The 11,380-nt window shown below is 35.8% G+C and overlaps 1 protein-coding gene across 2 annotated transcripts; it reads right to left on the reverse strand.

Moving 5' to 3' along the window:
* Nucleotides 1–2,514: 2,514 nt before the first annotated feature.
* On the reverse strand, nt 2,515–10,785 carry SYT4 (synaptotagmin IV). Of its 2 annotated transcripts, none has more exons than XM_006889213.1 (4): nt 10,540–10,785; nt 6,801–7,561; nt 4,585–4,705; nt 2,515–3,117 (listed from the first exon to the last, which is right to left on the reverse strand). In XM_006889213.1, the coding sequence occupies exons 1-4, from the start codon at nt 10,571–10,573 to the stop codon at nt 2,810–2,812; spliced, it is 1,224 nt and encodes a 407-aa protein (XP_006889275.1). In that variant the 5' UTR covers nt 10,574–10,785; the 3' UTR covers nt 2,515–2,809. The 2 variants fall into 2 exon arrangements, with proteins under 2 accessions (XP_006889275.1, XP_006889274.1); XM_006889212.1 differs by having other exon boundaries at nt 2,547–3,117; nt 6,801–7,615.
* Nucleotides 10,786–11,380: the final 595 nt, after the last annotated feature.

Below are 11,380 nucleotides of genomic sequence, written 5' to 3' on the forward strand. Positions count from 1 at the left end.
TAATGTCATCATGTTAATCCAACCTGTTGAGGGTTTTCGTCTCTTTTTCTGACTCTTCATCTTCGCCAGCATTATGTCTTTTTTCTAAGAACTGGCTCTTTTGACAACAAGCACAAATCCACATAGAGGTAAACTGACAGTAAGGATAACTGCCACAGGAGCTTGTTATAAGGATTAATCAGAACAAAAGAAAGCAATTAAAGAACAAAGTGCCTTTCACTGATACCCCCTAACCCATCTCAGGGGATCCATTAGAGAAACTTGAGAGCTCACACAAAAAATAGTAGAAGCTTGAGCAAAAAGTCCATTGGCCAAAAGTTTGAATTGAAATGGCATGGGCAAAAGCAGCAATTTATTCATGTCTTACAAACGTGGTCTTACAAACATTATACAGAGCTGGCACAAAAGAACAGACAGCATCTTGTACATCACGCTTCCCTCCAAATCACTTGTATTGAGTTATGACATCAGAAAAGTCAGTTACTGAGTTACACAGGTCTTTAAACATTGATAGCTCCCAATCAGGCTGGTTAGATTGGTTAATCAGACAGACATTAATTTACATGTTTAATACATGTGCAGAATTTGTAACAGAATTCAAGATATCACACTGTAAAACACTATAAAACAGTAACACTGTCAGATGGTTGTATCATATATGTCCCTGCCTACTTCAATTCTTTTCTTATTTTTCTTCTTGTCTCTTAAAACCAGTTGCAAATCGTTTTATTCAACTTTCCACGCTCAGAAACACTTGAAAAATTAAGACTTGAAATAAAAGCTATTTACAAATAACCCTTTGCAAATGGAACATAACTATTGTTGTAGGATTAGTTGTTGTACTTTAAACAAAAACCAAAACCCCTCCCCTTTACAACTAATCTTAAACTGGTAACACCATTTCCTTCTGACTCCTGAGGAGGAGAAGAATTGACTCCTCACAAACCTGCAGACTTCCAAAATAAATTCCATTCCATGGCCTCTAATACCAAAACATACATAACCCAGATGGCCATTTGACTTCCCCAAACCACAAACTGGCAACTCGATTCAGGTTGTTTTTACAGAAATGTGGAGTGGACCAAGATGGTCAGAAATGGTTTCATGGTGGGATGAGCACAATGGTTGTGGAATATTAATTTTTTTTTATCCCAAAGTCAGTTTAAAGCACACAAAAAGAGAAGAGATTGATTTTTCAATCTTTGTACATCCAGAATGTAATACGTTTTCTTTACATTAGGCATAGTCATAAAAAGCATGTATAAGTTGTTTTGAAAATGCATTTTCATAGAATTTTACAAACACTGAGATATCAAACACATTCTCAAAAAACTGCTAAATTACTGACACAAAACCTGGAAAGACTCGAAATGTAAATTGTTCAGTAGACTTCATTTCTAACTTGCATATTTAGTAATTCAACTGTACCCGAGTCTCACTCATACTTCTCTAAAAACTCAAATATAATAAAGATACCCTCAAGGTCATTTGTCCCAAATAATCACAATGGCACTGCTTTACGCTTACAAGTTTTTAATGAATTTTAGAGCTCTGGCTCTGGAACACGGTACGAGACACAAGTCTAGAAATTGTTCCACAGACGACAGCTCAGCTCAAGACAAATTAGCCTAAAAAAGATAGTGAAACACATAATCTGTTGTGCTAATTTGACAGCCTAAATATATTTTGTGTGAACATGTGTAAATTATGTTAGGCCTGCTTCTTAAGGTAATTTGTAGTCTGTTGGTTCTAAGTAGCACTTTCTACCAGACAATGAGTAAAACTTTACAGCTTCTTTAATTTTTTTACCTCTTATTTTCAAATAGTAGCTTAGTCATTTGTGGGATAGGGGCCAAGCTACAAGGAGACTTAGTTACCAATGCCATCTCTAGGTACAACAGATGACTTAAAAAGAACACTTGCACACTGTACATAGTTCCTACAAGAAAATGGGACTTCTAGCTGAAGTTTATTTCTTTATCCGTGAGCTAAGCTGACAACTTCACAAAGGTAAATAAGGTTTTCTTAGGTCACACTGAGGCTTGTGACAGGCAGTGAATAATTCAAGACTGTAGTTCTTATGTGAGAAAATATTTAACATTTTAACTCACATAATTACCGTAGGGGGAGTGAGAAATCCTTTTGCAGCCACAGTGTTCACAACTCAGCCCTTAGATACAATTATTTCTTAGTTTATTCACTGCCCTTTTATAATAAATCTAAGTTACTACTTTTATGATTTAATTGTATCAAATAATTACAAATCAAAGAGAAACAACCACATACTTTTATATGCAGGACAACCATTTGCACATGACATAATTAATTTTTTTTTTTAAAAAACAAACTAGAGCACATTTTTTCAGTATCTTTGGATTTAAAGAAAAATTTATTTCCCCAGGCAGAAGAAAAGTGGATGAATTTTCACAAGAGACAACATGCTTTTCATTTCTAAATCAGAGCAAGCACTTTATCTTCCAATGAGGTATTCCAATGAGGTCAACACTTGGTAACCACACTCATAACTTGAAATAACAGGTCCATACTCATAAAAAATGCTTACTATTTTTATTTCTGACATTGGTAACCTTCATGGAAAACTAATATCTTATGAAAATTATCCCATTTCTCAAAATTAAGGGGGAAATTATCATGATACACATTTACAGTTACTTTCTGGTCTAATTCAATCCATTTCTAACAAAAACAAGGTAGCTTGCTGTCACAAGCTTGCAAGTTACATATCACAAAGAAAGAGAATTACTCCTTGCCTAGAAAAATCATGTAGTTCCAGCTCATAGCTAGGATGCTAACCATCACAGAGCATATGCCACTTGGCGATTTGCCTCCTGGGAAAGTCACAGATCTCCTTCCAGTGCTCGCCACCACTGCCTTCTGCTGCTGCACCCAAGACCAAGCGCCCAATCACCTCGTTTCGAGATCCTCTCTCAGAATCCAAGACTAGAAATTCCACACTTATCTCTTCAAGACTCTCACAAGGAATATCAAAGACAAACAGTTCATTGAATACTGCATTGGGGGTGCATTTTTTCACGTGTGTCTTCTTTTTGGAGATCCTTTTTTTGGCATGGTACAAGTTGACTTTGACGTAAGGATCTGCAATGACAAAGAATAGGCATTACACTGGCAGGACCAGAGAGGAGAGCTCATCTCAAGTTCATAGCATTTACAGATCACTATGTGACAATAAAGTTCAATTGCAATGAAAATGTCTTAAGACACAGTGAAAAGGTGGTCAAAGCCTGGATTCTCCATTATCAACAAATTGAAGAAGTAAGCAGATGTGACACAGAAGAGAACCCTAAACCAAAAGATGGGAAGAAATGAATGTCAGTGAATAAAAGGGAATAAAAATAGATTATTCTATAGGCTCAGCTTGACTACCAGTAACTCGTTCCAAAAGTGAGGATAGAAGGAAAAATATCAGATGGCGTGTATCAGAACTGTGCTATACAATTTGGGGTATATCTTTCCACCTCTTTCAGTTACTTTTTTTTTCTGTTGAATAAAGATTTAGACTTCAAAATGCTGCTACCCTGCATGTCACTGGGATTGCTTCCTTTGTAGCCCAGTGTTCCTCTCTCCTCTCTCAATCTTCTAACAATTCTGTATAAATTTTAGGATCATAGTACTTGAAACTACATTTCATGACACTATTTTAGTAACTTTTTCTGCTTATGGGATATGAGATAATCTCAACTTTTTAAATGGTGTTTTAAACTTCCATGATCAAATGCTAAACATAAGTACAGTGGCTATCAGGTCAGTTCCAGTTCATAGCATCCCTACGTGTTTCATAATATCTTCAAGGTTGTGATCTTTTTGGAAGCAGATTGTCAAATTTCTTTCTGAGATGCCTCTGAGGATTTTCAAACCATCAACCTTCTTAAGTCAAAAGCTTAAACATTTGCACCCTATAAATAACTCACTATTATTTTCTAGTCTTTTTCTCACGCCCTTCAAGGGAACTATAAATAAGTCTAATTTTTAAACATTTTAAGAAACATAGTTAAGGTGTCTTGTGTAAGAAGTAGAAGGGTTAAGATCTGTATTAAGGACACTTTTACTCAAAGTTCACTGTCTTTGTTATCACACTACACTAAGCAGACTTTCTTTGTAAGACTAGCATAGTTTTCACTCTTAATTAAAAAAAATATGCATGAAGAAAGAGAGAGATCGAAAACTCAACAGAAGAGGAAGAGCAGGTGGGCTGAGCCCAAAAAACTGAAAGAAGAACCCCTTTGTGATCCATAAAGTTGTTCCCTGTGTTGTACTTTTACTTTTGACGTTAGCGTCTTACCTCTGCATTCCTCATTGTTCTCTGCTTTTTACTCCCATTCAGACAATTTATTTCCGGTGCCTAAAACTGGCTTGAATCTGAAAAATGGTATTTATCTTTTCTTCTCGTTATTGGCATTGGGTCAGAGTGATATTCCATAAAATTATAAATAAAAAGCAATTGTTTGTGGCTGAGGCCAACCTTAATTGTTGATGATCGGGTTCATTCATAGTGTTGTTCTCCAATTATACACTGACTCTCAAATTTCCCTGAGGTATTCTTACCTGAAAGTGCAGATACATCCGATTTAGGCAGGTGTCGAGCTTTTAAAACAACCACAGTGAGTGTATTTGTGGTGGACTGATAGCAAAGAGAAATCAATAGTTCACCCCGTCCTGAAGATTTCTAAACAAATGAGAGAGAAGCATTATAAATGTTTCTATTGTCTTTTAAATTTGTAACTGAGAATTCTAAAAGTATTTTAAATCAATAGCAAAGAATTCTGATATTTAATCAAAATGTTCCTACTTATTTTCATATTTAGAAACTGTAGAATCTAAGTTTTTTTGCACAGCACTCTCAATTCCTATGAACAACTGTCTGCCACCTTGTGGTCTTTTGAGGTACAACAGAGTGCTAAAATATGCACTGTTAGCCACACCCATTACTTAGACATGTTCAAAAGGTTTTAAAGGATAATTCTATGAAAAACAACAACAACATATAATAATACATATATATTATTTATCACTTTTGCTCTTTAGTTACTGGTCTCTTTCTTTGCAGTAACTAAAAAGCAGGAGTGGCATCTGCTTCCTAAACCACATGCCTGTAGAAACTCTATGAACTTGTAGAAATGATGACAGTTATGGAAAGGCATTAGGTCTTCTGTTCACAGAGTCGCTATGAGTCCTCCTTGACTTGACGGCAATCAACAACAGTAACAACAACAAATATTTTATTATTAATAAGTTCCTGAATGTGATTTTTTTCATTTTAATGGATCAGTGTAAAGAAAAACAATACTCATCCTTAGATGAAGTTTGGTTTGATGTAAACTTCTTGAGAAGTTCTATTATTGGAACTAAGACTCAAATCAAATGAAACTTATCCTGACCTTAACACTGCTCTAGCACAAAAGACTGGCAGGATTAAGAACCTCTACCCTCTGCAATAACCCACTGTCTTTGAGTTCATTCTGACTGACAGTCGGACAAAGTAGAGCAGTCTTATAAGGTTTTCAAGGCCGTAATGTTTAAGGTAGTAGACTGCCATGTCTCCTCCCACAGAGAACCTGGTTAGTACAAACTGGAGACCTTTAAGTAAGCACCCAACTGCTTAATTTAACCAGTGCTACCTCATTTCACCTACACAATGAATTCACTTTGGAGAGAATTGCCTCAGACTTTTAACTCTTCATATTTAGACAATCTTGTTCCTTTGGACAGTATTATACTACTTTTCATGACACATAGGAATTTGAACACTTTGGAGTCACTATGAAAGATTAGCAAGAACTTTCAACAGGAACTAATGAAATAAGTTTTGGAGATGAGGGTATAACAAACAATGATTCTTGGCCAGAAATCCTTTCTCTGCAATATAAACTTATGCAAAAGCAAACATGAATAAGCCATCCAAAGCAAATAAAGAGATGTAGTTATTCCCACCATACCACTAAATAACTTGTTGTCTCAAACAGACACAAGTCTCTGGGCTACAAATAATTCCATAGGCCTTGACCTTTATTAGCTTCAACGAAGAAAAAAAAGTAAGGAGGTAGTAAAAATTCATCCCTAAGTTAATCTATTTAAGGAATTCTGTATAGGTATGTCTTCAAAGACAAAAGTTTTTCTTTGCTATCCAGATTTGATCCAATTGAATCCTTAAAATGAAAATCAGATTGAATTTGCAACATTGATAGCTCATTATTGTTAATGTGCCCAGTGCAAAGGCATAACAACTCACTTCAGTTATATAGAACAAAAGTGGGCATTTATAGTTCTACATGATTTGGTTTGGTACTTCTCTTTGAAAAGTCATTCTATTCAAAGTCAGTAAATTCCAAATTCTAAAAGAATTGGTTTAATTTTAAACTTCAGCTTCAGTTCAATGTTGCTGACTTTGAAGGATTGATAGTAATTGCTTATGAAGGAGTTTCTTGTTTTCCATTTAAGTTGCTGTCTTTGACAAAACTGTCACGTTGTAAATTATTGGGCTATTTATACAAACACATTTAAATACTCATAGTATATACTTATCTATTTTATACCATTAAAATATTTTGAACATTTCAGGTGTGGGTTAATTCTTCTTTCATTTGCCTTTTCCCCTAGCTCCCTTTTAATTCAGACTCATAAAAATTCAACATAACAATGATGATATAACTCACTTAACATTTTGATGAAAAGATGAAATTTTTAAAAAGAAAAAAAAAAGTACCAAACACATCCCTAAATAAAGATTGTTATAAATACTTTAAGTACTAAGAATAAATTACCCTAACATTTCTCTTGATGATCTCTCTGGTCATTAACATTTTTCCATCAGATAATTCAATTCCTGAGAGAGGAATAAGGACTTCTCCAATGACGTCATCTCTTGAAAACCTGTCAAAACTCAAGATGGTGAAGTGCAAGGCCAACTCCTGGATCTGAGTGTAGGGAATTCCATAGAATGTAAAGGTCTCATCAAAAGCTGGGTCCAAGGTCTTTCTCAGAACTCTAGTTTTCACTTTATGTTTCTTCTCTGGAAGTATTGTCATTTTGATGTATGGATCAGAGGTCATTGACTGCTCATCCATGGCCGGCAAGCCACGAGCCTCCTTGATATTTACCACAAATGCTTTCTTCTCAAAGTTGTACTCTAGGGAGAAGAAGAGGGTTCCCAGTTTCTCTTGTTTCTCTTCTGAAGACAAAGAAGTGCTGGACTTAATGCTATCAGGGGACACTGCCTCTTTCTCTCCTTCTGGAAAGAGCTTTGTGGTCACATTCTCTAGATCAGAAGGACTACTAGCCTTGAGGTTTGTTTTGGGAAAATTGCCATTAAGATCTCTTTTCTCAAGATTGAGATGCAATGAGCTCTTTGGCATGGCTGGCTTGTTCTTGGTTTCATTATTTTCATCTGCTCCAAATTTCTTTTTGCTATTTAGGTTTTCAGGGTAAATATCGACTCCTTTAAGCACATGCACAAACTTGTAGGGGGGAGTCTTGTTAGACTTGGATGATTTTCTCTGACAGCAGATCCATGCAAACAGAGAGACTGTGAAGACCAGGCCAAAAGCACTGAAGATCCCCACCACAGCGGGAATTTCATCTGAAAAATCAAATGATCAATAATACACATTAAAGGAGCAGAGCTTGAAATAGGACCCTTTCAGAAAATAAGCAAACAAAAAGACACACAATAGAGCTGGTACTTGCTGTAGGTTGGACAGATCCAATAACTTCTCACTGTGTCAACTATTAGTGTATATATATATATTTCACACCATTTGCCAATATAAACATATAACCTATGGGATACACTGGGAAAAAATAGCAATATGATATAAACTTCTTCATTTCAGAAGGTTTTCATAAACAAAATAAAGGTAAAATTAAACCATATATAGAAGTTGAGACTTATTGACTCCAACCTATCTACTTTTTTAAATTGTATGAAACCGTATAAGCCAGTATTAATTTTATCATTTTTTATTAACAATGAAATGCTTTCAAGAATCACCTATTTTTAAATGATCAAGAAATTCTGAATGCAAATTCTTTAATAACAGCAGATTCTCTATTCTTAGTAATTCTTTTTTCCAGGATTCCAGCAACTTACATGTATAAATTCAGTTATTTAAGCAATTTAACGACTGAGTGTCATTCTGCCTTTTTCACAAACTAATTAATCATGTTCATCTCAGTTAAGGAAGAGAGATAAAAGAAATGTAGTAGAGGAAAATAAAGACCAAAAAAGAATAAGACATGCAACAGGATACCATTACTATACAACTTAAAACATTAAAACCCCATTGTCTTTCAGTCCAAAGTTCCTCACTCAAACAAGCACTGAATTAGCTAAAGGGCAAGTTAATTACAATTAAATAACATAAAAATAGAACAGCAATATAAAGGAACCATAATTCCTTAACATGTAATGAGAAGAGTAAGTGAGCATAGATAATTTAGAGTTTAATTTTATCCATAACTTTTTTTCCTGACATATTTCCACATGGCAAATGATAATCAATTTGAAATTGGCATCTTTCCTTGAATGAGGGCACATTAAATTAGTGACATTAGATAACATTGATTATGCATGAAGCAACTCATGTTCCATATGTAAGCATATTTCTCCAACAAATAATTAGTAACACTTTGTAGATAACAGCAGTATTTCTATGTGTGGACCCAGTGCATCAATCAAAATGAATATAACTAATGTAATATTATCTGAATTTAGTACCATTCCTATTTCTTATTCTGCCTTTTGACTAATAAAGTTAAAGTTCCAGTCAGGAAAGTGTTAAGCCTGGTTTGAATAACCCTAAGAAGAAAAATCTTTTGTTACCTCCCTTCCCTATCCTCCCAAATTTTCTGTCTACATCATTTATAACCACAAAATTTAATTGAAAGAATATAAAATTAAGATGTGAAAAATAATAGAAATATCTGAGAAGATAAAAAAGAAAACAAGATAGTAATAGCAATAAAATTTTGTAGTATAATGATATCAAAAATATCAATCATGTAGAGAAAAAAAAGTAAACCTTTTGATGTTCCCATAAAGGAAAAAGCAATGAATGTTGAAAAGAAAGAATGAGACAAGAGTTAATCTTCTAAACTTAGTATCAGCTTTTTAGTTTTCATATCTTCATGGGGTATAAAAAACAAAAAAGCACCTCTAGTCCTGGACTTTTCCAATAATTGAAGGCCAAAAGCAAAAGCAAAGTCTTGAACTGGGGCAACTGGTTACCCAATGCAAGAAGAACAATAAAAGCAATAGAAAATTGTTGGTTCCAAAGAGTCCAATGCAATATATATTTAACCAGCAGAGTTCCTGAAAATGCCCTAGTATTTCAAATTTGTTCATATTTAAATCAGAAATTTAGAATACAGATCACAATAAATAATCCCAAACATTCCAAAATACAAGACTCATTTCTGAATGCATGTCAGATCGTCTCTGCTTCATACTATATGTCAAATGCTAAAACAGTCAATATAACATGTAACAGCCGCCTACACCCAAAATAGTTTCTGCTGACAAGATTTTGAAGGCAAGGCTCTCAATCATTTCACTCAATTTAAAAACAATCATCCTACATCGCCACTCCGTATTTTTAAACTTCAATAAAAACCCTTACACACCTTCTAAAAAATACTTACAAAGTTAATGAAACTATGATCTGTTGTCTTTAAGGACTTAATAAAACCTTAATAAAACCTCTACTTTGTTGTTCTAACAAGTGCATCTGCTTCTATTTACTGAAACAAAAATAAAGCTATGTTGTCAAAAATTTGGTACAGCCAAAGGAAAACTAACTAGAAAATAGAGGACTTCATTCCAGTTTTCAGCAGCATTTAGCTAGTTGAAACACTCATATCACCCTTTGGACTTCAGTTACTTTACCTGAGAAATGCAATGGGCTGGGCTAGATCATTCCTGAACTCCCTTCAACTCTAGAGGTGTCATGGAATTCTTTCATTACAAACATATTTTAAGGATACCATAAAAACAGCAGAGAAAAGACCCTTATGTTACACTCTGTAATAAAATACACAGCCAGATCTCTAATACATAAGTTGTTTCACACGGAGATTAAACCCTTATGTAACCACAGCTACATTTGACTTCCTCTGCTGAGTTAAATACAGCTTTCCTGGCAAATAAGAATCCACCTATAAAAATTAATAAAAGCAGCAAGCCAAATAGCAGATCCGGGTTTTTCCCCCCTGTTTTCAGAATGTACTACAGTTTACAGTGTCTCCTGAATGAACCTAAACATTTAGAAACTTCTTGGGGGTGAAATCTCCCCAGCAGGAGACAATTTCTAATCAGAGAGATACCATGAAAGGGAGAAACTACAGAGATAAACCACAGCTGCCGGCTTACTTTTTAAATTTTCCTTTCAGATAAGCCACCCAGGAAACCGATCCCACACCCAGGTGGGAGTAGGGTGGGGTTCAGGGGGCAGCTCACCCAGGAGGATTCAAGAACAACCCCAATTGTAAGTGGAGTTTGGAACTCACCAAATTCTTCCCGGCTGGGAGTGATCGGAGCCATATTTTTGCTGCGTGCTCTGTCCGAGGTGCTGAACAGAAAACTCCCGAGCTTGATTCACTTTGCTAGATCTGAAGACGCTGGCTTTGCCGAGTGTTGGGAACAACAGCGCAGAGCCCTGGGGACCCGAGAGCCTGGAACAGGGAGTAGGCAGAGAGGAGGTCCACTCGCCCTCACACGGTGATTTGTCACCCCTGTTCGTGTTTTGGCTGTTCCGAGAAGCTCGTCTCCGAGACTCCAGACGTGGCTGAAACCCGAATTGACGCAATCCTGACGCTACAGGGCTGAAATCAGCACCTGCCCCCCATCCCCTCCTCCCTCCAAACCTCTCCACTCCCCCTCCTCCTCCTCGCTTCCTCTCTCTTCTCCTGAGGATTCAACACACACTCATCAATTATTTTAACTATTGGACGACTGGAGATTAGCTTTCTTATTTTGTGGGGCTCAGAGACATACATAGCTATACCCCAAGATGATCCCTGTCGGTTCCTAATATAATATCACTTGCTCATCAAGATGAATAAGCATATATGTCTGAGTTAGGAAAATAATGTGATTTACAGAGAGCATTTGAAACAGAGTAAGAAGAGGAAATAAGCCCTGGTAGCGCAGTGGTTAACGTCTTTGGCTGCTAGCAGAAGAACTGCTTTTAGGGAAAAAGCTGTGGATGTCAGCTTCTGTAAAGAAGCTTTGGAAACCCTAGGAGACAGTTCTTCCCTGCTATAGGGTCATTGCCAACTGAAATCAACTGGAGGACAATGGACTTGATTTTTAAGAAAAGAAGAAGTGTCAGTGTTTATTAACCTTGTC

The sequence above is a fragment of the Elephantulus edwardii genome, unplaced genomic scaffold, assembly GCF_000299155.1.
Source record: "Elephantulus edwardii isolate Elephantulus edwardi_28Jun2011 unplaced genomic scaffold, EleEdw1.0 scaffold00076, whole genome shotgun sequence".
NCBI classification, from domain to species: Eukaryota; Metazoa; Chordata; class Mammalia; order Macroscelidea; family Macroscelididae; genus Elephantulus; species Elephantulus edwardii.